Source organism: Prionailurus bengalensis, chromosome D4, assembly GCF_016509475.1.
Source record: "Prionailurus bengalensis isolate Pbe53 chromosome D4, Fcat_Pben_1.1_paternal_pri, whole genome shotgun sequence".
NCBI lineage: Eukaryota > Metazoa > Chordata > Mammalia > Carnivora > Felidae > Prionailurus > Prionailurus bengalensis.
Genome location: NC_057359.1, coordinates 70,675,878 through 70,703,821, shown reverse-complemented (window position 1 = coordinate 70,703,821; position 27,944 = coordinate 70,675,878). Strand labels below are relative to the sequence as shown.

General features: G+C 43.9%; 1 protein-coding gene across 1 annotated transcript in view; it reads right to left on the bottom strand.

The window, feature by feature from the left end:
- Nucleotides 1-27,944, bottom strand: part of PALM2AKAP2 (PALM2 and AKAP2 fusion) — a 448,509-nt gene that overhangs the window by 263,621 nt on the left and 156,944 nt on the right. The window contains 1 exon segment of the mRNA XM_043566474.1: nucleotides 699-779. Within this exon segment, the coding sequence (XP_043422409.1) occupies nucleotides 699-779 (81 nt within the window).

The window sequence follows — 27,944 nt, the reverse complement described above, 5'->3', positions numbered from 1 at the left end:
TTATGATGCTTAAGTGCATTACGTTTTAAAGAAAAATAAATAAATAACCCCCGCCTCTCTCTTCTCCGGTGCAATGGAGACCCAACCAAGTCAAATCATTGGAATGCCATCTTTTGACCCACTGCCCATTCTAAGAGAACACTTCCAAAATTGTTAAAGTAGAAATAAAATGAATGAATCATCCGAAACACACAGTGTTGCTCTTTTATCAGATCGCAGTGCTTTCCTCTCCCTTCTCTCCGTATCAAGAAAGAAAATATTAATATGTTTAATGTGTCCAAGAACATGAGTTCAACATATTCTCGGGAACCTCTGAACACACACACACACACACACACACACACACACAGGACCTAATGCACTGAGATGCAGCCCCGGAACACTGCCTCACCCACCATGTGGAAATTCTCATCCAATTTCTATATATAACCAGTGCATTTCACATGCACACACCAGCCCCCAAACCCGTCCACATGCACACTATAATCTCATCAGGCTCACAGACACTGGAATGCTGTAACAATGCCCTGGGTTTGAGAAATTCACAAGAAAAGCCAAGAGATGGTTTCCTGACTGAATGAAAAAAAGCTCGTGCAGTCAGCGGCAAAGCCTTCACGCCAGGGCAGCCTCTGCCCGGCTCTCTGGAGTGTGATCTGCATGTCTAATAATGGAACAGGTTCGTGGGATCAGCCTCTTACCTTGGAATGCTGCAGCAGAAGTATCTGCTCGTCAAGCTCTTGTCGCTTGCCTTCTATTTCAGTCTGCCTCTTTCTTTTTTCCTTGAAAATAAAAGAGAGAGAGAGAGGCTGTAAGAGTAGGTGGGTGTTGGCTCCAGGAATTTTAAGGCCGGAAGCAGCAGCAGCAGCAGCAGCAGCAGCACACATCTGTATAGACACTTCCAGAGATGCTGGGCACACGTACGGTGTCACCTGCCCCTCCGCCTCCAGCAGCTTTCTCCTAACATGTCTGCTGTGGGCTCGGCGAGTGGGAGAGTCTCCTCAGTCAGCCAGGCTGCAGCAATTTAATCCAGAAGAAAAGGCGGTTTCTACACACTCACACATACACACACACTCACAGAGTCATGTTCTATGCAGTGTTAATTTGGAGACAAAGAATAAAAATGTCTCAACCGAAAAGACAGAGGATGTTATAAACTGCAAATATGATAGCATGTAACAGTGGGGAACTATAGGGTTAGCTTCCTTCTATGGAAATCATATACACAAATAATCCAACATAATTTCCAATTTCCTAGGACAAATCCCATTGGACATCACAAACAATGCAAATTGATGGGCGGTCTTTGCTTAAACTAGTCTTGGGGGGAGCATTGCACGTGGGTGGGGCTCACTGAGGTTACAGTAAATATGAAATCTGAAGTTGGTCTGCCTGGATCGGACTCCCAGCTCTGCCATCTGCTACCTGTGTGACCTCTGGCAAGTTATTTTACTTCTCTGGGTCCGAGCCTTCTCTCACATACAGAGGAGATCATAATTTGTCCTAAACCTTATGCTTGCGGCAAGGATGAAATGAGACGATACATGTAAAGGACTTGGAACAATAGCCTGGCACATAGTAAATGCTCAATAAATGCTATTTATTATTATAATTGTTGCCACATGTATACTTGTAGGTAATGCCTAGAGGCTGGTTTTAAAGGGATGTAATTCTCCTGTATTCGGAGCATAACCTTCCCACTGGAATGCACACATAATACTTTTCTTTTCCCTACTTCTCAAATGCAGACAATAAACATCATATAAATGTGACTAATTTAAGAATAAAAAGGCCTGCCTTTAATGATAGCTTACTTGTTCCACATTTTGTTTCCAAAGTGCACACTGGGAAGGTTTGCTGAGACATTTACTGCACTGGCTTATTTCCCTTTACTCTCATATGCAGGGGGAAACGTGCTAGACAGACATAGTGGCATTCTACAATACGACAGCCAATTCCTGGAGAGGACAATAATGTGGAAGGCTGGCTGCTGGGCTCTGTGTTAACGGAAGCCTTTATTTTCCGTAGTTGCTATGTTTCTGGGGATGTGCCTGCACCACAGCTATTCAAGTCAACATAGCAATAATTAGCGTTATAACCAAATTCTTCTGTGCAATGCACAGACTTTTAAGAAACGTTAGTTTATCATCTCAAGCCACTGGGAGACATGATATCCAAGTCAGGGACATAACCCTCCTGCCAAAGTGAGGCCCGAGGATATTTTAGGAACTCACCATTTACCAAGAACTCTAATCAGTGCTGTGTTATTGATGCTGCTTCATTCCAGAGTGTGTGTAAGTATGTATAATATGTGACCGTAGATGGGGAAAGTGAGGCCTAATGAGAAGAGCACACTTATCCAGTATCTCAGAGGTACCAAGTGATAAAACAAGGACTTTCCGAACCGTCACTATCTCTATATCCTAGGATTCCTCCGGGGCAGGTTTACTGCACTTTATCATTCATTCCCACTGGCGATCAAGATACATAGTTGCCCAAATTTAAGTCCAGCACCAAGAGATAGTGCATCATGGACACAAGGCGCTGATGACACAATACTTCCATAAATGGGAACTGAGTGCTACGTATTCATTAGAGACTGGACATTTGCGCCCTCCCCCAAAATTCATAGGTTGGAACCTAATCTTCAAAGTAATGGTGTTAGGAGGTAGGGACCTTTTGGAGGCAACTAGGTCATGAGAGTGGAGCCCTCACGAATGGGATTAGTGCCCTTACATGAAAAACCCGAGAGCTCTTTTGCCCCTTGGACCATGTGAGGACACAGCGAAAAGATAACGGTCTATGAACCAGGAAGCAGGCCCCCACCAGACACTGAATTTTCCCCACCAAGACACTGATCTTGGACTTCCCAGCCTCCAGAGCTATGAGAAACAAATTCCTAATGTGTATAAGGCACCCAGTCTATGGTATGTTGTTATAGAAACTTGACTGGACTAAGTCAGGGTTCTAATTACACATCTGGTCATTTGCAAACCTAGGCTTTCCCACCTCTGTGCCTTTGTTCACATAGAAAATCCTCACTCCAGAGTTTCCCACCATTGGATTAGTGAACTATGCATTGAATAGAGAAAATATCACCAGAGGGTACAGGCAGTGAACCTCTACATGTTCAAGCAGTAGACTCATCGGTGGTCCCTGTGAACAGATATGATCATGAAAGATGCAGGTTTTCAGTTAGTTCATTTAGAATGGGGGGGGGGTATTAGGTAGATACAAATGGGCAGCACATTCCAGGCAAAGAGAATTGTGTGAATAAGGGTAGAAATATACTGCATATTCCAGGGACAATGAAGAGGGAAATCTAATTGAAGGGTAGAGCTTGCTCTTTGGAATAGAGATTAATTATTCAAAAGATTGGCTAGGACTAGACCATTGAGGGCCTTGAATGTCAGGCCAAGAAGTTTGGATTTCATTTCACAGACATTATAATATTGTAGGGTTCTAAGCAAGAAAGTGACATGGTGAAAGGCATTTTAGGAACACTAATCTGGTACCAGTGTATAGGATGGATTAACAGGGGTCGGGATACTTTTTCTATAAAGGTCCAGACAGCAAATATTTTAGGTTTTGTGGAACATACAATCTCTGTTGCAACTACTCAAAGCTGCCATTGCAGTACAAAAATGACATAAGCCAATATATAAATAAATGAGCGTGGCTGTGTTCTAATAAACCTTCATTTACAAACAGAGGTGGGAGGCCAGATTGAATCTGCCAGTCATAGTTTGCTAACCTCTGGATGAAAAAAAATCACCAAATGTCTTAGGACGATGGTACATTCACCCTGCAGTGGGGTGTATGGGTGGGGATGGGTAAACTTAAGCCCACACTAGCTTAAAGCTGCTCCAATCTGAATGAAAAGAAAAGGACAAATACAGGAACCAAAACTGATGAGACTCAGAACTAATAGGATCTTGGGGGGCAGGCAAGGCGGTGTCTTAGCTTTCAGCCATGTGGACCAAAGCAAGCTGGTGTGGGAACTGGCAACAGTGGGAAAGCAATACTTTCCCATTTGTGCCATATTCATATATTCCTTGAGGAAACCCTTTACTGGGTTGAAGCTCAAAAGCAAACGGTTGTTAATATATGCAACCAGGCACCAGCATCAGCATGTTCATATCTGCATTCTGTCTGCGGAAGACTCGGGGTTGGTCTCATCACAAGGACACTTTGTACATCCATGGCTGTAACAGGATTCTTTGATTAGTCGAATCCCCCTCCACGGTGATGGGGTTAGGTCCTAAAGTCACTCTTAACCCAACAAAAGAGGTAAGATGTGCAGCCAGCCTCTGTATAGAATTAGTTATGAGCCAAAGTCTGGCAAGTTCGGGTAGGGCACCATTGGGTCCTAGGCACTCGCTGCCTGCTTGGACTGCTGAGGTCTGAGCTGTGCTCCTTGCCTGCTAGCCTGCTGCTTTCTAGACTTCTTCCTTTATCAAAGCAAAACCACTAACTCTTGGGCCCTCTTCTCACTCCAGACATTTAGACGACATGATTCCCTTTAGTCTCATCAACTATACAACCTGTGCATTGATAACTTGCCCATTTCAGCCTAGATCTCTCTTCGGAGCTCCAAATTCCCATATCCAACTGCGAATTGTTCATATCCAGTCCCTCAAACTTAGCGCTTACCGGCATCATCTCGACCATCCCTCCTCCCCTAGGCTCACATCTGTTCTTTCTGTATTCTCCATCTCAGCAAATGACGTTACTCAAGGCAGAAACTGCAGCTATCCTAGACACTTCACTTTCTTGAGAGACCAAGTCCTGTTGATTCTGCTTACCATTTTCCGTATCTTTTTGCTTCCCTCCTACAACCTTTATTACTACCTTATTACTTCCTTTATCTCCCCACCTGCACATGTAGAATATTCTACATTAGTATATTTAGCACTCTATAGCACTTAACTGTTACACCCAATTTCCATCTGGATTGCTGCAGGGGTGTCCTCACTAGCCTCCTTGACCCTGAGTCGTGGCTCTGAGCAAGTCCCCCTCTGCATTGCTTCCGGAGTGATACTCTAAAATCGAAGTCTATCTCCATCCCTTGCTTAAAAATCCCAGAATGCCTCCCATTGCCTGCAGTGCAAATAGTAAGTTTTCCCTCACTGCTTCATTTGGCTATCTGTATCTATACCTATATCTATATCTATATCTATCTATCTATCTATCTATCTATCTATCTACCTATCTATCTATCTACATATTTCTCTTTGACAGTACAGCTTAAATATCAATGAAGATAGAGTGACCATCTGCCTAGTCTTTCCTTTGGAGAAGCCACCCACCCTCACTGTAAATGGAGCTGGAAGGTATGGCTAATCATACTACCTTATCTCATTGCAACAGCGAGTGGTCCAAGGGCTGCTAAATGACCCAAGTAAGACCAATAAGAAATACTTTTAGGGAGAGACACATGAATACTGGGAGAGAAAAGCTCTTTTTCCACTAAGGTCAAGCTGGATGATGTACATCTGAGTGGCAATTTTCCCAAGCCACATGGAAGAAATGCATCCATGCTGGAGAAAGGTCAAACATGCAGAGAGAAGCAGAGCTGAAAGACAGAGAAAGAAGGATCCTAATGACACTCTTTGGGTCCCAGGTCTAGTTTGCACAAAGCGAGAACCACCTCTGGGCTTGCTAAATTATGTGCACTAATTCTCTCCATTTTGCTTAAGCTAGTTTGAGTTGTGCTTCTGTCACTCGTGACTCAGAGAGTTGTGACAAATACAGAAGCTTTTTCTGCTCCCTCCAAGTAGAATTCATCACTCCCTCCTTCTCTGCTCCCTTTATTTACCGTGGGTCCTTGAGTGCTTTAGCACTTAAACATTTAACCTTCTACACATCTTTCCTCTTTACCAAACTATGTGCTCTTTGAGGACAAAAATCTTGGCTGAGGCATCTCCAAAGCCTAGAGCACCACATGATGAAGGCATGGAATGAGATACTTGCTCCCCTCTGATCATGTTCGGTTTGTACAAAACCCTCACTCAAATGCATTATGAATTTGCACTCATGACTCAATGGCAGTAATGGCAGAGCTAATACTTATTAAGCTCCCTGCAATGTCCACTGAAAACACATTAGCAATCAATCAACAGAACCAGGAGCGTCTTTCTGTTGGAGACATTAGCCCATATGGAATAGACCATTATTGCCATGCATATAAAAAAGGAGTTGAAAAAGCTAACTCTGGGCAAGAACCATGGAAAGCCCATTCTGGGGAGAAAAGCTAGGGTAAGGGGAAATTCCAGGGAAAGCATAATGAGCTGCCAGTAGCAAACCATTCAGGGGGAATGTGCCTCAAGAGACATCTGGAATGAAGTGATCTCAAACCATTAGGAAGGTTTCCAGATCCCTCTACTATCTGGGAGGCCTCGCAAATCCCTTTCATTGTCTTTCTGTAAATTATATATTTTCTTGGCAAGTATTTTCTGGAAGCATTGCAACATTATGAAACTGCAGACTCTTAGTACAGTAAGGAGCACCCACGGAATGGAGCACATTCTGTTCAAAGGTGTGGCTAAAAAGCATGAGATGTCATCAGGAAGCCTATGTCCACCCTTGTGCACCTAGAGGCAGACTCCCTCTTCTCTCCTCTGCCTGTGCTGCAAGCCAGGCATTGGGAGATGAAAGCTGATGGGTGGGGAAGGAGTCCCAGAGGAGTCTGTGAGAAACAGTGAGAGGGGGGAAGAGGCTGGGGAGGAAAGGCAGTAAGAAACAGATACAGAGTTTTCTTTCCTTTGCTGAGGCCCACTTTGACTTGGGCTGATACTTAGAGCCCCAGGGAGCATGTACAGGACGGAACCAGAAGACCTACTTACACAGAGCACTATTGCCTTCAAGATATGCCAGAATTTAGAAAAAGATTCTGGAAAGGGGAAAAAAAGAAAATATATTAAAATTTAAACGTGGCAATCTTTCCTCCAGCTATTGCTAGGTAGAGAATGTTGCTTTGACGTCTACCATCATGAGCTAAAGGGAACTGTGCGCTCCTCCTCTGAGCCCACACAGGCTTTTCAGTGACTTTGGCCCAGCTGGTTCATAGGCTTTACAGTGCAGAATCAGAGAGAGGGCAGAGTGCTGAACTGCAGACCGAGACTGTTTTAAGTAGCTTGCACTTGGAAAGGGAACAGGGGATATGGCTGATGGGGGGAAATCACAAGATTGAGAAAAGGAGAGAAGGAGTGAAGAAAAAGGAACTCAAAGAGCTTGAAGTTCATCCATTTAAAAAGAAAGGGGGCTGAGATGTTAAGATCAGAAGATCAGGAAGAGAGAATCCTGATATATTTTATTGTGGCTTATAAAATGATCCTTTTGGATGCACTCCCAAAGATTCTGGTAAGGATACTGGACTTTTCCTTCCAGACTGTGCTTCTTTGAATGTGCTTTCCTGCTGAAACAGAATCACCAGGGTGCCAGTTTTTATATGGGTTACACTGAGTAGTAAAGTAATTGTGAGAATTAAATTATGGAAAATCAACTTGCAAATGGGGGCCCTATGAGCTTTTTCTATTAAGGAATCAGACTGTCATCTCAGTCGTGGCTGAATTATAATTACCTGTTTAATGCTGCTGCAGAACCAATGCTATTTATATATCTGAGGAAGGAGAAGCAGGTCGGTCTGAAAACTGAGAACCCCAGTGATTACATATAAAACGATCAAGGAGGTACCTGCTCAGCTTTGTCCAACTGCCTGTCCAGCTAACTTGAATGCTGAGTTTGCTTAGTGGACACATCCCTACTAGAGATCAGGTATCTGATCCCAATGCCACCAGATATCAAAACTGTCTCTTCTGGCTCTGACTTGAAGGTCACTAATCATGATTCTGATTATATATTCAGGCTTCCCAAGTAGTTAGGTGAATGGAGGGCTAATATTTATTAAGCTCCCTGCAATGTCCATCAGCTGTAAAATGAGTAACATGGCACTCGGATTTAGGTAGACGAGTGAAAGCCAAGTTGCTTTGCGATGTTCTGATCCCACAAAACTAAGGAGCAGAATCCAGAGTCAGCTCAAAGTCTTGGTCAAAAGGACAAGTAAACTGCATTTCCTATAATCACACCATTTTGCTCAGTCGTGCACCCATTCATCCCACAACATCAACACGTCAAACAGAGAATTCTACAACTCCATTTCATTCCCATTGCTTAATTTGGACCAGCATTTCCATTTATGTAATTATCTTTTATTCCACTGATTATCTGGCCTTGAACTTGCCATCTATTGGTAACACAGGGAATTGCCTGTTTCCTTCTGCTTTTTACAGAAATTATAAAGAGAAAGAATTTTAAGTAGGAAAGAAGCATTGATTAGTTCAAACTTCACTATGGGTTTTTGAAAGGATACTTTAACACCTCAACTCTTAAGAAACATTAAATAGTTTAGATGCAAAACTGTTATTAATTACACTGAACAGTTAACACAGCTAGCTTATTACTGCCAAGACCAATGTACAACACAGGAAAGTTTTAGTTTAAAGTCTTTTGTAGATAGTTTAGAGCCCATATGGATTTTATCTTAAGTCTATTTTTAAGGTCTGCCCCCAGTGTTACTCTTTAAATAATTATTTAACCATATAGCTATATTTTTGCTTTAATGGTAATAACATCAAATTCTTTGCTAGGTGTGCCTCCCTTTAGTGTCCTTTCTGGAAACCAAAAAGAAGGGTGGTCTGACACAGCTCTAATGAGAAAGCTCATATAATAAGTCCACTGTGAAGAAAAGAATTGAGCACTTTCTATACAGATGTAATGGTAGAGAACTCTGAGAAAGTCCCAAATGCCAGAAAAAACATAATTAAATTCATCCACAGAATGTAATTTCCATATCCTCACTCTCAAAGTACGGTGTTATTTCCACCGTGAAGCCATGTGAGCACTGAACTAGGAGTCGAGACACTCAGCTTCAGGTACAGGTTCGACCCCTAACCCTGGGTGACTTAGAGGAGACTATTGTTCCTAGGCTTCCAATTTCCCACATGTGAAATGAGCAAGTTGGACCAGCTTTGTTGTAAGCTTCCCTCATCTCTAAGGAGAACGATGGCTTCACTTCCGGATGGTCACGTGTCCTTCCTCATCTATAAAGTCTTACTACCAAGCATTTAAGCAGTGCTTACTATGTGCCTGGCACTGTTCTGATTGATACATGTTAACGCTTTTAACCTTCATAACCACCCACTGCATTAGGTACGATCATCATCTGCATTGTACAGAGGAGAAAACAGAGGTACAGGGAGATAAAGAGAGGAGGTCACACGCCTACAAAGTGTCAAACGGAATTCAAACCCAGAATGAATCAAGGAAACATAACTGTCTTAAGGTGTTTGTAAAGTACAATAAAAAAAAATGGAACGAAGCCCATCTCTTGATGCAGGAGCTCCATAGATAAAGGTGCTTCCTTTGTACGTAGTATGAAGTTTTTGGCTTGGGCTTTTGCCTAGGCACTTGCAATCTACTCATGGAACCAACATTCATCTCTAAGAATAACGATGTTGGTGGTGATAAAAACAATAATGACAACAGCAGCAAGAATAATAATGGTAACTACGTTTGTGGACTACTTGCTATGTACCAGGCACTATCCTAAGGACCCCTCCAGTTTTGCATTTCATCCTCAGAGCACTTTCAAGTAGGTACCTTTACTATCCTCCATTTTATGGATAATCATCAAAACTGAACATAAGTGAATAAACATGTCCAAGGTCATGTCCAGGAAGTGGCCAAGCAGGGGTTGAAGCCCAGACAGTCTGACTCCTGAGCACTTTATCGCGAAGAGAGATGTGTTTTGGCGACGAACATTTGCTTAACTCTGAGAGAGCTCCACACAAGACACATGGAACACACTGTCACCACTTTCACGTGCATGTGCCCAAAACTTCCAGAACAAAGGAGATGTTGAGAATGCAAACCATCCTGATGCCAAATCTTTCCACCCCACCTCCCCACCCCCAAACCGGAGGCCTTTTACAAAATCTGTGAGCATTTCCCAATTCCAAACAGAAGTAGGCTGAGGCTGGATTAGAATCTTCAGCAATTTCTGGTGAACCAGAATATCCATTTACTTTAATTCCTGCAGGAGACACTTCCAGGGGATTGAATGATTTCATAAGGAGAGCAAATGCAAAATATGTCTCTCCCATCTGAACTTTTCATCGGAGAGGGACAGTTGTAAAATGAGGCGGCAGCTGGGAAAGCTCTCAATTTACCACATCGGGCTCATGAGTGGAGAAGCTCTCTGAGTCTGGGCCTTCTAGGTTCTAGAATACATCTTTCTAAGATTAGATGTCAGGAAGGGGAAGGGGCAGAGGCATCTGCAAAATTGACAGTCCTATCTTGGGAAGACGTGCAAGGCCTGCAGGAAATGTCCCTCGTCAGGAAGCAAGAGTGGACACTGAGCGGACCTCACAAGAAGCAGTTTTCCCACTGGCTGCTTGCAGGTCTCAGAGCGGCAGCCCATGGAACGGCAGCGGGGCTGGGATGCAACTGAACAGACCTGTGGCTGTTGGAAATGCAAGACAAAATAGTGTGCACAAAAATAGAATGTGACCAAGATGTGGGACATTCTGACAACAAAGGAATGCAGACTCCAAGAAAGGAGCGCCATTCCAAACAGAGACGCGCGCACGTTTTCTGACTCTTGCCAATCACGTTTTTGTTTGTTTCTTTTTTTAAATGTCTACTTATTTTGAGAGAGAGAGAGAGAGAGAGAGAGAGAGAGAGAGACAGCATGAGCAGGGGAGGTACAGAGAGAGAAGGAGAGAGAGAATCCCAAGCAGGCTCCACGCTATCAATGCAGAGCCCGATGTGGGGCTCAAACTCACGAACCGTGAGATCATGACCTGAGCTGAAATCAAGAATCAGACGCATAACCGACTGAGCCACCCAGGCGCCCTTTTATTGTTTCTTTAGATGTCAATATCTGGTGACCATCTTCCCAGATCTATATCTTCCTGTATCTATCAGGGAGGTACAAAGAAGGAACTATAAATAGCCCAGATAAATATAGCATTTAAAAATGTAATCTAAAACAAACTAATAAATGTACATGGGGAAAACATTCAAACAATGCACAGAGAAGTGCACCCCCATCAATTTAATTCCTTACATTTTCTATGTATCCTACTAGGGAAACACACACACACACACACACACACACACACACACACACGTATACCAGCCTATTACCCATAGAGATCTTTTAATCTTTACATAAAAGGAATTATAACATACACGGTCTGCTTTTTAGCTTTCTTTTTTCTTAGTGATGTATCTTCAGGATTTTTCTAAAGCAGCACATGGGGTCATTCTTCATAACTGCTGCTCAGATGTACTCTATTTTACTGGCCAGCTGCTGCTAGATTATTTAGGGGGTTCCCAGCATTTTATTTGCTGTTGTAAACAGAACTGTAGTGAATCTTTTCTACATACATCTTAAATGTATTTTTGTGGCTATACCCATAGATAGGGTAAATTTGCAGTGGTAGCACTGCTAAGTCAAAGGGTTTGAGCATTTAACACTTTAATGGGACCAACCTGCCTTCCCCAAAACATTTTCTCTATGTTGTAAATGATATAAATCTGAGTTGAAAATAAGACTCAGGCAACTAATAAGGGTTTGGACAGTTTTCTCCTGTATTAGCCTCATCCTTAGTGATCTAGGGGGAGTTTAAATGAAAGGAAATATCTACCACTTTGTTAATAAACCACAAACTGTTCTTAAAACACAGTTGTGTGATCTATCTTTAGCACAGATTATTATTCTGTGTTTTCAGGTTTAAAAAGACATTTTTCAGGTTTAAAAAAGTGATGATTTTCTACTTTACGAACAGAAGTCTATCATGACTCCATTGGTTTTCTAGGAGGAATCAGATTTGTACCCCTTTCCTTGCACTGCTAATGTCAGAATTATCCCGTGGCTAAGCTGTGATCACTTGTCTATCATGGAAGAGGGATTATTTCTTCCACTGTGGTTGCTGTCCTCCAAGATTCAAAAGTACAAAATTTGCCATCCACCAAAGTAATTTCTAGATGGACTCAGGCAATGTAAAAAATGAAAACATGAGAAAATACAGTGATTATCTGATTTTAGGAGGGGAAAGGACTTTAAAAAACATAAAGCATAGAAAGAAACCACAAAGTATGAAAGCTCATTATGTAACTTAATTACATAAAACTTAAAAACGTGGTTTTTATAGTACCAACTAACGCACAACTCAAAGGCAAGTGCCAATCTGGGACAAAATATTTGCAATATATACATCAAAGGGCTAAGACCTTTAGTAAATAAAAGTCTATACAAATCAAAACTATATGATTTGTAAATAAAGATATGAACACTGAAATACAGGAAAAAGAACAAAATATAGGAGCAACGTTCAACATTATTGGTAACCAGAGAAATGCAAATTAGGCACTGAGATACCATTTTCCACTATGAAATGTACTCTCCTTCTTCCTACACACCCACAATATATTTTAAAATATACGTGTTCTGTGTTGGAGAGGGTGTGAGGAAAAAGACCCTCTCTTTAATCTCTGTCAGAATTATAAATAAGAATGGTCTTTCTGGAAGGCCATTTCAAAAGTATCGATTGACTTTATCATAAAGAATTTATGCAGAGAAAATTATCTTTGATATGCTCAAAGATTTTTGTAAAGTATCTTCAACCTAGAGCTATATGCAACACCAAAAGAATCAAACAGCAAATGATTAAATAAGATGGCATCTTATAAACCATCCAATGACTCACTTCCCTTTTCACTTGGAATAAAATCAAAGCAAGCCCATCCATGATGTGTTGCCTGCCTCTCTCCTGCTCTCCTGCACCTCATCTTGTCTCTCTTTCTCCTCACTTCCCACTCCAGCCACACTGGCTTTAACCAGATTGGCCATGGGAGAGGCACAGAGGACAGGCAGGTGGGTGGGGATCTATGCTAATTCTGCCACCGAATAAAATGGTACTTTGCTCTCCTTTGCCATTATCCCCTAGGCGTATCTCTCCCTGGGGAACCCTCCAGAGTTATGGATACAGTTTGGGGCAAGACTCAAGATTTCTGGCTATTAATACCATGTAAGTAGTGCCCTGACCTCATTCTAACTAACATCTGGCTTCCAGTCTCATCCAGTTCTGAACATGCATAAGCCAGATGGATGCCTCCACATCTTGACCTTAATTCTGCCCACAGTGTGCAACCCTAGATGACCATTAAGATTACCTGAAGAACATTAAAAAGTACCAAGCTCAGGCCCCACCTCCCGTGAGTTTTGTCTTATTGGTCCTGACACTGGAGGCAGTGAAGGTAGTTTTAATGTTAGCTGAGGTGGAAAAAGTCACTGCTGAGCATGTGGCAATCCCATGGTTCGGGCTGATAAGCAGTTCCTTCTGCTCAAGCTGGTTTGAGCTTTCTCTTCATTGGTTCCCAATAAGCTATTTGGTTAAATTTTGTTAGAGGACTCAGCACTAGGTCAGTCCCTCACCTATTTTTGCAGTTAAGTCCTTACGTTTTTTTTTGCTCTTCAAAATCTGGGTTTCAGCCACAGGTCGATGGGGTTTTTTTGTTTTTTTTTTTTTTAATTTTTTTTTCAACGTTTATTTATTTTTGGGACAGAGAGAGACAGAGCATGAACGGGGGAGGGGCAGAGAGAGAAGGAGACACAGAATCGGAAACAGGCTCCAGGCTCTGAGCCATCAGCCCAGAGCCTGACGCGGGGCTCGAACTCCCGGACCGCGAGATCGTGACCTGGCTGAAGTCGGACGCTTAACCGACTACGCCACCCAGGCGTCCCAATGGGAGTTTTGACATGAGGGCTGCAAGAGCTTGTACTGAGCCCGTGTCTCTCAAGAGTCAACGCTGCTTCTTTGTAGTATTTATCATCCTTACCAGCTGCTGTCTGAGTTCTCTTCCCCTCATGTGAGACTTCTTGAATTGGTTTCGATTACTATTTCCTACCCCAGAACGTGGATGATAAACCAAGTCAGATGAGGTCAGGGGGTTCAATATAGAGCCACAGAAAACACCTCAAATGCAGGTCAAATTGAATCTGGCTTTGATCAAAAGTAAACAAGTTTTATGCTTTGAAAATTTATTTAAATGTCTCAATGCTACACTAAATTTCGAAGTTGAGGAAGACCAGAGTTAGGAAAAAGATCATCCCTGAGAACGGATTCCTTCTATGCAGCCTCCACCAATAACATCTGGTGAGTGCTGAGAAAAGGCAATAAAGGTGACCTGGGTAGGTCCTCCGCAGCTTTGAGTAGCAAGCAGTAGATCCCATGTGTACCGCCAAAGCCTCATGGGATTCTCTATTTGGTCTCCTTGAGGAGCTGATGACAACCTGAGACCAGGAGAGGGAATCCATACTATTTGAGGGCCCATGAGATCCATGGGTCTCTCTGAGCTGGCTCAGCCTCCCTGGGGGTACCCTATACATAATAAGCACTTCTCCTTTGTTCTAGCACTTTCCATGATTTTAGCATTTAGTTCAGGCACATTCCTGATCAGGGGGAAGACTGAAGAACCCAGGCTGATATTTGATAAAGGTCTAACTAATTAAAAGAATAATGGGGCACCTGGGTGGCTCAGTCGGTTAAGCGGCCGACTTCGGCTCAGGCCATGATCTCGCGGTCCGGGAGTTCTAGCTCCGCGTCGGGCTCTGTGCGGACAGCTCAGAGCCTGAAGCCTGCTTCAGATTCTGTGTCTCCCTCTCTCTGACCCTCCCCTGTTCATGCTCTGTCTCTCCCTGTCTCAAAAATAAATAAACGTTAAAAAAAATTTAAAAAAAAAAAAGGAATAACAACAGTACAAGAATGGGAAATCACAAACTTGGTAAATGGCGCCCCTACTATTATATGCTTTTTGACATGTGAAAGCCAACTAACTTACAAAAAAAAAAAAAAAAAAAAGGGAGGGGCTATCCAAGAAACAAACAAGATTAAGTGACATCACATAGTAATTTCTTGACAGAGAACGTATCTCTCTGCAAATCCCCAGCTAGATGCCTTCTGTTTAGGCTCATTTTGAGATGTCTGCCTCCCGAAGTTATTAAGCAACACCACGCTGGGATCTTGGGGCTCCAGGCTGTGCATTTGATCTTTGGAAGATTCCTGCCTTCAAGCTTGGGGCTGATGATGCCATAATTACTACCCAGATATTGAGCATTACATTTTCAGGAAGTAAAAGACTTTGTGAAATCTGAGTGATCTCTCTCTCTTGCTCTCTCTCTCCTATATCACTCTCCCTCTCTTTATAAGGAGTCCATGTTGTGTCCTGTCCTATAACCTCTATCTAATCTAATGCAAGGGTTGGCCAACTTGCTCTGTAAAAAGCCACATAGTAAATACCTTTGGCTTTCCAGTCTCTGCCACAACTCCTCAGCTCTGCCCTTGTAGCACAAAAGCAGCTACAGACAATACATAAACAAATGGACGTGGGTGTGCTCCATTTGGCCCAAAGGCTGTAGTTTGCAGACCTCGGCCACACCACGTCAAGAACTGACTACCACCCCTGAGCTCTGCTATTGACACAAGCACTAGGAGACTGCAGCCTGGGCAATAAGCTGTGGGTATGTGTTGAAAGTGGCGGTGCTGCTGGCTGGGCACACGTTGATCAGTCATAGGCAAAGGAAAAGCATCACGTCTCATGAGTCTTGAATTGGTGTACTCCTTACTTCCAGAGGAAAGGGGGGAGCCAGGGAGGATGAAGGGAGGGGATTCTCACAGAGTGCTCCATGCACCTGCAACTATCAGATGTTATTTTAAACCTCACGATACCAAGAAGACTGTATTGTCCCTATTCTGCAGAGGAGGGAACTGAGGCTCAATGGGCAGAGTGCCCAGGGCATAGAGGGAGGGAGGAAGGATGGCACCATTCTGACGTCTGTCTGTTCAGAGCCCTCCCTGTGTTTCCCCCAAAGCCAAGGCTTTGGAAAAATATGGGTAGTTGGGACTTCTCCTCCTCCTCCTTCTTCTTTTAATGTTGACTGATCGATTGAATGAGAGAGAGTGGGGGAGGGCAGAGAGAGAAGAAGAGAGAGAATCCCAAGCAGGCTCTGTGCTACCAGAGTGGAGCCTGATGTGGGTGGGGCTCAATCTCCTGAATCATGAGATGATGACCTGGGCCAAAATCAAGAGTTAGATGCTTCAGCGACTGAGCCACCCAGGAGCCTGGCCTCCTCCCTTCTAACCCCGGCATCCTACACCACAAAGCTTGGCCAGGACTGGTCGGGGCGGGCTGGGGGGCAGTGTGCGATTCGGGCAAGAAAGAACCACAATGGCCAAAGACTTGCCATGTGATTCTGAACTCTGGACAAGGTGGCTGTCCACCCCCAGGGGTAGGAGGCGGGGGCTTTTTAGAATGATCTGTGTATTAGCCTTGACACCAATCTGCCCCTTTGCTGCCCCTAGAGGCAGGTCCCTATTCCTGCAGGCCTCAACCTGGGTGCCTTGATTTTCTGGGCCGCTGCCTGAGCCTGGGGACATGGTCCTCCCACCCTGAAGACTTCCTCTGCTGCCCTAGCCTGCCAATTTCTGTGCAGGGCCCTGGAAAGCTGGGTTGGGGGGAGTGGGCAGTGGTCCCACTGTCCAATCAAGGACCTCCTCATTTTTCAGATCTCAACTCCAAAGTCACCATCCTGATCCACCCAAGCCGGGCTGGTCCTTCTGATTGTCCTGCACTATATTCTCAATGCCTAGAATTGTGTGTGGCACACGGCAGGTGATAAATAAATGAGCAAGCAAGTGAGCGCACAAACACCCGGCAAGCTCCATTTCCAGCAAGGACGCTGAGCCTACTGGGCTCTCAGCACACAGTATTTCTGCCTCATCATGGAAAGGGTTCAGAGGAGTGGGGTTTCTTCCTCCCCCTGGGGCTGCATGGTAAGAGTCACCCAGGAAAGCCTGAATACCCATTTCCTCGGCTCATGGGGGGGCCTCTAGCAATTACACTGAGCAGCAGTACCAAATGAACACAGTCTAACCCAGAAACTCTGAAAATCCCTGAATCTGGTCAATCGAGCAATTTTTAGCAAATCAAGCACTTTTTATGGCTGCCTCACAGCCATCTGGGGAAGCGATTGCTCTCGCCTAAATTGCAAACTGTCTTCATTCCAGCCCTACACTGCTGCCCGGGAGACAGCCATTAGCTGAACAACAATCAAAATATTCTCGGAGCATCAACACAACACATGTTAAGAAACAAAGCAAAAGTCTGTGGCCAGCAGCTCAGTTGGCTTGCCTTTTAGATCAGAACTGCCAGGGGCCCTTTGCTTCCTTTCGGGAGTTGGATGAAAAGATAAAACAGAGGAATCCTCAAATGCACTTGTCAAAAGAAGGCCACTGCAAACGGTCCTACCTGAGAAGAGCATTTAAGATATAAATTGGTCAGGGGTCCCTGGGTGGCTCAGTCGGTGAAGCATCTCTCTTTATTTCGGCTCAGGTCATGATCTCATGGTTCATGAGATCGAGCCCCTCATCTTGGGATTCTCTCCCTTTCTCTCTGCCCCTGCTCTCTCTCTCTCTCTCTAAATAAATAAACATTTTTTTAAAAAGATATAAATTGGTCATTCTGATCCCCTACCCTCCATCTTTATGACTGACTTCACAATATCCTACCAGCACACTCACACCCCTTCCTGACACTTATACTGGGGGACAAGACTGCCACCCATGATGTAGGATTTCTGCAGCAAGGTGAGGTGTGACAGGGCAGCAACAGGGCATATCATGTGTGAGTTTTGCAGGCTTCCCTCCAGCTGGTGCCCTTGTAACTCCCGGGCGGGTGGGGGAGCCCTACCGCTTGAGTCTCCTGGCATGCAGGGAGAGGATGGTGCGCAGCAGCGTGCAGGGTGGGTTTCAAAAGCCTAGCATGCGCACAACCATCCCTGTGCACATGTGCAAGCATGCATGTCCAGAAACATACACACAGGAGCTTGGTGTTTCCGTTTTTAAATACACTTTCAGCTTGGGGGTAATTTTAGATTTATAAAAATGTTGCAGAGATACTGCTGAAAGTTAACATACAGCCTTTACCTACCCAGCTTCCCATAATGTCAGCATCTTGCATAACACAGTGCGGTTGTCAAAACCAAGTTAACACGGTGCTCGCTTCGGCAGCACCAAAAAACAGTATGTGTGGAGACATACATATATATATATACATATTCTGCTCTTCAGAATCTGATGCAGGATACCACAATGTATGTAGGCCATTTCAATTTGAAGATGTAGGATGCTAACGTCTCCTCCAGTCCTAACAAAATGGGCTTTGGAAACAGAGAAAATGACTCTCAGGCCATTGAGACACTGAGACCCTCATTTCCACTTTCAGTGTACTTTCCTTTAGTAAAATTACTGACCCTCTCTGAGTCTCAACTTGCTAACACATAAAATGGAGTTAGTAGCAAAGCCTAATCATGGGATGACTGTGAAAATTAAATCATTCTGGAAGAGTGCTTAGCTCTAGTTAGCTTAGTGCTAGCTCCAGCTAAGCATACTCCCCACTCGGCAAGTGTGAGCTACTGCAGTCTGCCCTTATTAATGGGAAGAGCAATTGCACCCCAAATTCAGATTTACCAATAAATGAATGGTCCAGAGCTAGTTTGAAGAGTGGACTCCAAAATTTGAAAAAAAAAAAAGTGTAGTTTTTGTGTATGACCAACCAAAAGATTGGGTGTGGTTGCTGGGGCCAAGAAATACAGATCTGAATCTGTATTTAGTCTGGTTCAATGCCAGAGCTGGGACATCTGTACAGTGGTGACAGAAGAGGGGCACTAATAGGCAACCAGCTGGCCTTGTCCTGGTTCAGCACAAGCAGCTGCGATGGGGCCAGGCCTTAGGGAGCACAGCTGGTAGCTTTAGACGCACCTTGTTCCAGAAGTCACGCCGACCTTTCCTTCCATCAGCAAGGCCCCCTTCAGTACTACAGTCCAGGGGGACAGAGAATGGAAATTAACATTTACTGAATGTGTCCTGTGTGCCAGGTCCTGAACATATATTATTATACACAGTGGTCTTTAATTTTTTTCACACACCTTTATGAAGTATTCTTAGTATGTAATCTGCATACACACAAATAATAGATTTAATATATGTGTACCACTGGACTAATGTGTATGTTATAGAATAGGCACATTATATTTTTAAAAATTAAAAAAAAAGGGGGGGCACCTGGGTGGCTCAGTCGGTTGAGCGACCGACTTAGGCTCAGGTCATGATCTTGCGGGTTTGTGAGTTTGAGCCCCACGTTGGGTTCTGTGCTAACAGCTCAGAGCCTAGAGCCTGCTTCTGATTCTGTGTCTCCCTCTCTCTCTGCTCCTCCCCCACTCATGCTCTGTCTCTGTCTCAGAAATAAATATAAACATGAAAATTTTTTTAAAGAATAGGCACATTATAAAATGGGCATTTAAAATGGATAATTTGTAGATGAAATAAGCAATATCGATGAACAATTACTGGAACTATTAACAAAAGCAGATATAAATCTTTACTTCAAAGAGAAGTAGGGTACAGACACTAAGTATCCTCTGATATGTTGGGCAGTCCCACACAATGAATAATTTTCCTGCCATATATACCAATAATTCCTTGCATAAATCATTCTTGGAACATCCCTTGATGCTCAAGCAGTCCTCGAACTAGGTGAGCCCACAGACCAGAAACTGGGACCTGTGAGCAGACCTTAGGTTGCCAGGGTGGTCCAGGCCAGCTCTGATCTCATGATCTTTTGTGAGCACCTTTGTTATACGTGGAAGCCCTTTTCTGAGGGTGTCCTCAGCTGGACAGTGACCTCCATGTCAGCACATGCCACACTAAATTCATCTTTGTAAACTCCAGGATTGCTGTGGTGCCTACCACATTTAGGTGCTCAATACAGGCCAGGAAGGCGATTTTAAAAGATGAGGCAGCTTGTCTTTGATGGTGTGGTTGGTCTTCCTCCATCATGAGGAAGACCAAAGGGCACCTGCCCTGTGGAGACAGGTGCTATAGGGGTGAGAGGCACCTGAAGGCCTAGGGTAGTGTATCTCAAAGTGTTGTCTGCTAACCGCCTCATCGCAGTTCGCCTGGCACTTGTTAAGTGCATATTCCCAGGCCCCATCAGCCTGTCTAGTGATGGGGCTCAAATACATGCATTTGATTTATTTTTTCATAAATTTCTTTTTTTATACACGTAACTTTCTTTTTTAAGTTTATTTTGAGAGAGAGAGAGACAGAGAGGGAGAAAGAGAGAGAGAGTGTGTGTGTGTGTCTGTGTGTGTGAGCAGGCGAGAGGCAGAGAGAGAGGGAGAGAGAGAATCCCAAGCAGACTCCGTGCTGTCAGGGACCTTGAACTGATGACCACGAGATCATGACCTGAGTGGAAATCAAGAGTCAGAGGCTTAACCAACTGAGCCACCCAGGCACCCCTCAGATATATGCATTTTAAACGAATTCTAACCATTTGAGAACCACAATGAAACTGTGTCAGATGATCTGTGACTAGGAAGTGTTTTTTCTGGCATTCTGATGATGAATTTTCTAGATGAGAAATCTGTGTTTCATGAAACTCTTTCTTTTTTAAAGTTTATTTATTTATTTTGAGTGTGTAAGAGAGAGAGAGAGAGAGCTCTGAAAGGGCAGAGAGAGATTCCCAAGCAGGCTCTGTATCATCAGCACAGAGCCCAATGTGGGGCTTGAACTCATGAACTGTGAGATCATGACCTGAGCTGAAATCAAGAGTTGGTCACTTAACTGACTTGAGCCACCCAGGCGCCCCTTTCATGAAACTCTTTTAAGGTGTCCGGGTTACTCGGTTAAGGTATGAAAGCTAAATTAGAAATTGGATTTCTAGGTTCATTTTTCTTAACTTAAAAATAACATTTCTTTTGAAAATGTCAAAATGGGTTCAGATTACTGTTTGGCAGCAAAGAAGGATTAATGCAGCCCCTGAGACTGAAGTAACAAAGCTCCAAAGAGCTAATAACTGACATCAGATGAGCATCAGGTGTGAGCCGGGCACTGTGATTCTGTGTCTCCTTCTCTCTCCCCCCACCCACCCCTCTTCTCTCAAAAATAAATAAACCTTAAAAAAATAAAAAAGTTAGTAAGTATGGCTACCATAATACTATTTCACAGAGAGTAAAACCAAGGCTTTGAAACATTAAGTAATTGGCCATGTTTACATACTAGCTAGTGACTGAACTGTGTGGGATTTGAACTCAGCCAGCGAGACTCGCCAAACCTCAAGCCCGGAGCCCTTCCAGAAACTTCAGTGTAGCCAAAACTGCCCCACACAGGCATGCTCTGTGCTTGTCCCCATGAAAAGCCAGGGTCTTGCTTCATCATGCACTAAATCCTTTACACCTGTTCAACCAATTAGTGAGCTTTCCCTCATGTCCCCGTCTGTGGGTGGGAGTGGGGCACTGGAATTGGAATGAAACAGGAAGAATCCGTGAGTGTTCCCCCAAAAAGGAAATCTTTACACTTTGGATGCTTGGTTGGCTTCCAGTGTGCGACTTTAGAATCTGTAAGGCTCTACTGCTTGAAAATAATTGGCTTTTAAAATTCAATTGACAGTTCAAGTCACCCAAAACAAGGAGTTTTTAGATCATTTTCTCTAGCAAGATGAAAAAATACTAGTTCCGCAATCAAAAAAGACAGAGTTCTATGCTGACTTAGACAGGTGGCTCATTAGAGGGATGCACTGATTATTTTAAGCACTGCAAACCTCAATATTTTCCAATGATCATCAAGAAATGCTGGGTGTATCAGTTATAAACAACTAAGAGGGCTTGCATAATTTTAGATTTTACTCTGTACCTTTAACCACGTCTGTCACTTTGGGGTAAGTCCAGAAAGGAGACCATTGTCTAAAGGTCTGTAAACAACTCCCAGAAGTTTCTGACTGTGCTAGGAATGTTCTTATTGTGATTTAAAAAAAAAATTTACTTATTTTTGGGAGAGCGCAAGCAGGGGAGGGGAAGAGAGAGGGGGACAGAGGATCCAAAGCAGGGGCTCTGCACCGACAGGCTTGACAGCAGCGAGCCCATTGTTGGGGCTCGAACTCACGAACCGTGAGATCGTGACCTGAGCTGAGGTTGGACGCTCAACCGACTGAGCCACCCAGGTGCCCCTCTTATTGTGATTTTTAAAAGTTGTCCAGTTTCACTTCACATGCGTCCACACAATGGGTCAGATGGTAGCACGAGGGTGTTAGGTGGTCACCAATGCTACTTGCCAAAAATCACCCCACACCAACAGGCAGCTTCATCACCCTTGTGCTAGGAACCACGGGGGCTTCAGGATGAAAGAGGGACACTCTCTGGGGCCTGGGTGAAGAGTTCCTACATGTCAGTGCCCTAATACAAGGCAAAGTTCAGCCACAGGGAGGCACACGTTGCTACGGGTGGGAGGGGACAGGGAGAGGAGCCCTTACAAGGGAGAAAACACAATGCCTCGTACGTAAGTGTGTACATACACATGTGCACGCAGGCTCAAGCAGTCCTCTGCATGAGGGGGCAGTTACAGCTGTCCACGAGAAGGAAAAGATGGCTTGGGAACCCCCTACTGAACACCTCACCTCCAACTGAACAGCTCCTGATTCCAACAGCAGGTTTTGTCCTCCAAGGCTCTGGGGACCCAAAGAGTCATAATCTGCCCATTCTCCTGACACATAACCCCGAACCTGACATTCAGACTACCTCTGAGGTAGCATGCCGGGTCTCCATCTGGCATTCAACCTTTGCTAATTTTTTTTAAGTTTATTTATTTATTTTGAGAGAGAGAGAGGGAGAGAGAGAGAATCCTAAGCAGACTCCGCACTATCAATGTGAAGCCCAACACAGGGCTCGAACACGCAAACCATGAGATCAAGCGTTGGACGCTTAACCGACTGAGCCACCCACGCGCCCCTCATCCTTTGCCAATTTTAAGAGTCTGCAGTGTGAAAGCTATAGACTCTGAAGACAAACAGGCCTGGGTTCTGGTCTAGACTCTGTCAGTGCTGACCGTGTGACCTTCCTTCCACAGACCATGAGCTTCAGGCGCATCATGGGTAAAATGGAGAGAATTGTTCCTTCCACTGAAGACCATCACAAGTATTAAACACAGCACACAACGTAGAGCAGACACTAAAAACCAAGCATCCCCTTCACTGACCCTCTCCCCCAAGGCCATTCTGTTATTCCAAGCCAGCTTTAAAACTGTTGGCTGGGGGTTTTCAGTTAAAATTAAATAAACACACTCTATTCCCTTCAGTGAATGCAACCACTGCTTGGCTGATGCTGTTCTTTCCTTTTCCTTAACAGTTCTCTCTTTCCCCGCCCCCCACCCCCATTAACTGAAGTAGGGAAGGCAGGCTTGAAAAGCCTTTACTCAATCCCAGCTGGCAGCTGGACCAAGGTCAGAATCCTAGGCTTAGATGTGTTTTGTTGATCAAACATCAGCACCACCTCTGGGGTTGGTGAGCTGACCAGGCCCTCCCCTGCCCTCCCTTCAGCCCCAGTGTAATACAGGACATGTTCACTAAGCCTGCCAACCCTGAAGTCTATCTGCACAACAAATTTTGTGTCTCCAAGAAAGTCACACTCAGTTTCTAGTCAGTGTATAAGATGAAAATCATCTATCACCGAAATTGCCCGTTGAATTCCTTAAAATGTCCATAAAGCCACCAACACAGAGTCTCCCATGGAGTCCAATGCAGTCACCTCTTTCTTTCTCCTTCTGTGACCTAGAGCCTGGCTTCTTTGACCACCAGATAAAGAAATCTGACTTGTGCTTAGGGGCCATGAGGCATGAAAAACAACTGAACCTTTAAACACTAAAATCATAACCAGACGCCAGTAGAGATTTCAGTAAATTCATCAGTCTCCCACTCCATCCCCACCAGAACATATGCTCATGAAGAATCACTCACACAGTGCAAATAGGTCATTATTTCTCCTTTCTTTTTTTTTTAATTTTTTTTAACATTTATTTATTTTTGAGACAGAGAGAGACAGAGCATGAATGGGGGAGGGACAGAGAGAGAGGGAGACACAGAATCGGAAGCAGGCTCCAGGCTCTGAGCCATCAGCCCAGAGCCCAACGCGGGGCTCGAACTCACAGACCGAGAGATCGTGACCTGAGCTGAAGTCGGACGCTTAACCGACTGAGCCACCCAGGCGCCCCATTATTTCTCCTTTCAATGTTGTCTTTCTTCCAGTTTTTTGTTTGCCTAATTTAATTCATCAACTTTTTATATGATTGAATTATAAATCAAGGTTTATTTTGTATTGGCTCTTTTCTTAAAATTAATAATTGACTAATGGATTGATTTTAATTAGTGGACAGGATTATCAAGCAAAACTGGTTATCTCGGTCCTGAAACTGTGAAACGGAAGACTTTTTTCGTGCACAGGAAGGGACACTCCATATTTTTCAGCCCGGAATTTTGTAGCAGGCAGAGAACTTAGAAACCTGAGTTTTTATCCTCTCTCCAGAGGGAGCAGGGCAGCCCCAAGATGACTTGAGTTGCATTTGCCACAAGAACCTACAACATGCTGTTCTCTTTGCTCCAGGGTACTGGGGAAACCAAGATAAATAGGTCACTCTCCTAGCTCTCGAGGTGCTCACAATCTAATAGAGGAAAGCAGGTGAAGAGGCAATAGATGCACTAAGTGCTATGGATATAACAAGACACACCTGGGTGCAATGCAAGGGATGGCTCCTTGGGAGAGGATGGCCGTAGGGCTTCATAGGAGAGAGTGATGCAACAGGCTATGTGCTCCCCAGACCAATGGAGAAGTGAGGTGGGCATCCAGGGAGAGAACAGAGCCTACAGAAATAACTAAGTGTAACCATAGGGAATTTTCACTTTCTTTAAAAAAAAAAAAGCATTTAAATAAGTGAGCAGTATTTCCTCTGTATGCTATTTAGTGGCTCTGAACAGAGCTGAAGCAGAAAGCAAACTCCTACAAACTCAATAACTAAAGCATTATAAAACAAATCATATTTCTTCCACCTCATCTGATAAACTGGAATCAAAGGATCCATTCACAGAAAAACCTGTACACCACATGCCCCATCACCACCTTTCAGGAGGACTCTTTCAAGCTCCATTTTCTAATAACAATAAATTGAACTTATTTTAGCTCTCTTTTTCTTCCTTCCTTCCTTCCTTCCTTCCTTCCTTCCTTCCTTCCTTCCTTTCTTCTTTTCTTTCTTTCTTTCTTTCTTTCTTTCTTTCTTTCTTTCTTTCTTTCTTTCTTTCTTTCTTTCTTTCTTTCGTTGAAAGAGAGAGTACAAGTGAGCATGGGGCAGAGAGAGAATCCCCTAAGGGGCAGAGAGAGAGGGAGAGAGAGAGAAGTGGGGCTCACCCAAAGCGGGGCTGGAGCTCACCCCACGAAGGTCTCTAACTCATGAACTGTGATATCATGACCTGAACCAAAGTCAGATGCTTAACTGACTGAGCCACCCAGGTGCCCCATTTTAAATCTGTTTCTGAAGACTCACTCTACCCCCTTCCATTATTACATTCACGTAACTGATATTATTCTTTCCATGGGATCAGAAAACATGAACCTATGAACTCAATGTCACAACACTTGCCATCTCTGAAGAAACCCAAAGTGCAATTTCTCTGTGTGAGCTCACTTTCTTTATGAAATGAATTCCCTTTTTGTGAAATAATGGTAAACATCAAATAAAAATCTCTGGCTCATGGTACAGCTGCACCCCAACAGACTTATTTATACCTCTATCACGTTTCTATCATAGAGCCCACTGGAAATGAGGTAGAAACTAGGCAGGAGAGTGTGCTATCAATCACAAATCATTATGAACTCACACGGACGGGCCACTTGTTTGGGTTGTCAATAAATCATTGACTGACATTTGATGAGCAAAACAAAACTAGGTTGTACAATACTGTGCTGATTCAAGGAGTTTCATGCATGGATGGGTCCTGAAGAGATACACATGGCTACTCCATACCTGGCATATAAACTCACAGAATAGGAATAGAAAGCATTTTGGTCTGTCACATTTGGAAAATGGGAATGTATGCAGTGTATCTCCTTATTAATTAGGAGATAGCCTGTTAGGTTGCCACAACAAAACAAATCAGGAAACAAACAAATGTAGATGCCGAGGAAAACACAAATCCTGGCGTTCTGTGTTTAAATAAGTGGTCCAGTTCAAATCCCGCCCCAAATCTCCGAACTTCAGGGATTTTTTTAAAAAATCTGTTCAACGCTCAGCATATCATTAAAGGCTCATTCTACTTCTCTGAAGGTTCAGCCAGGACAAGGACTTGTCCAAGATCCTTGAGTTATTTCATGGTGGATCCGTGACTGGAACCCAAGTATTCTGGCTCATGACTGGAACCTAGGGCTGTTCCCAGAACATCACAGGAACCTTGGGAATTCTGCAGCTCAAGTCAGAATCATATCCTCTCACATGGGTTCAAAGCAGGACCCATCTGACTATCTCTTATTAAATGTATAACAATCATGAAAGGAATTTTGGCATATGGTCTAGAAGTGTTTCTGTGTGTGTAGACTCAGGCATACTAGATACCATCGGGCATATCTGTGCGCCTTGTCTAGAAGCTAACTCACATCCAGACGAGTGACTTACAGGAGCATTTTGGAACAACATGACTCTGGCTCCTGGCCACACCTGATATGAAGGGAGTCTCTGTGATGTGGCTGGGCTCGTGACACGTAAACTTAGAAACTGTGAGGCTGCCATATTTGACTGACCATATGCATCAGAAGAACAGAGGAAGCTAGGTGGAGAAAGAGATATTGGGGGGAGGCAGAGAAAAAAAGGGGAGAGGAAAGAGAAAATGGAAGAGGAGATGGATGGATGAAGAAGATGGGCAGAGAGAAGACAGAGAAAGGACATCAGTGTCTTTCTGCTTTCCAGCTTTAATGCTCTCCACAGGCCCAGTCACATCTCTGTTTCTGATTCTGTGAGACACCCCTACATCCTTATGATAACAATTCCCACCTCTTTTTCCTTGAGCTAGCTCAATCTGGTCTCTATTTCTTAGAACCCCAGGCTTCTAACAAATACATTTTTCTTGAAACACTCAATGATGAGTCTGGTGTTATTTTACCCTTCAAATCTGATTAGCTGCATGGGCAGGGGATGAATAAGAGAAGGGCACCCAGGTCCAGAAGAAAAAACATTAACTTATGAAAAACTATTTTTTCATTAAAAAAAAAATAAAATGCCTTTGGTCCCAAATGCCTATCATAAGCAATGGAATCCAAGGCATTTTATTTTTTGACACGAAAAGATCGGTTTACAAAGGTACCTAGAAGAATGGGCTCCCTCTCAGGAGGAGTCATATCCAGGGAGGAGAAGAAGATAAAGCAGGGCTGGAGGTCTTGGGCAGGCCCCAACGGTCCTTTGCTAATCGGTGAGCACAGGAGAAGCAACATGACCATTTCGGTGGGGTTATACAACACCCTATGTCTATCCCAGAATAACGTTTCTGTTCAATTATGAAGTCCAAGATGGCCTTTTCCACTACTATATCCCCACCACTTAGCAGAGTATCTGGCACTGAGTATGGGCTTAATCAACATTTGTTGAATGGACGGGTACACAACAACCTCCAAGCTATTCCCAAATGAGGTTGGTCCTAGGAGCACAGTTACTAAGAGTGTTTGGTGGGGGAGGGGGGCCCTTTCACTTCCCTAGATTATATGAATGTCCGTTCATTCAGCCATTCAAGGAATATTATTCAGCACCCAGTCTACAGACCGAGAGGTCTAGTGACCCTGCTTTGGGTTGTGCCTGGTTCCACCTGGCAGCTCACATGATGGCCACCTCCACTGGCAGCGACCGGAGTTGGAAGTGGTTAGTCATGCCTGGTATGGCGACAGGAGAGTACTTTAAAAACAATTTGAAAGTTCAGGAGATGGACATAGACTGACTTCTTAGGCTAAAATCAGGATGCTA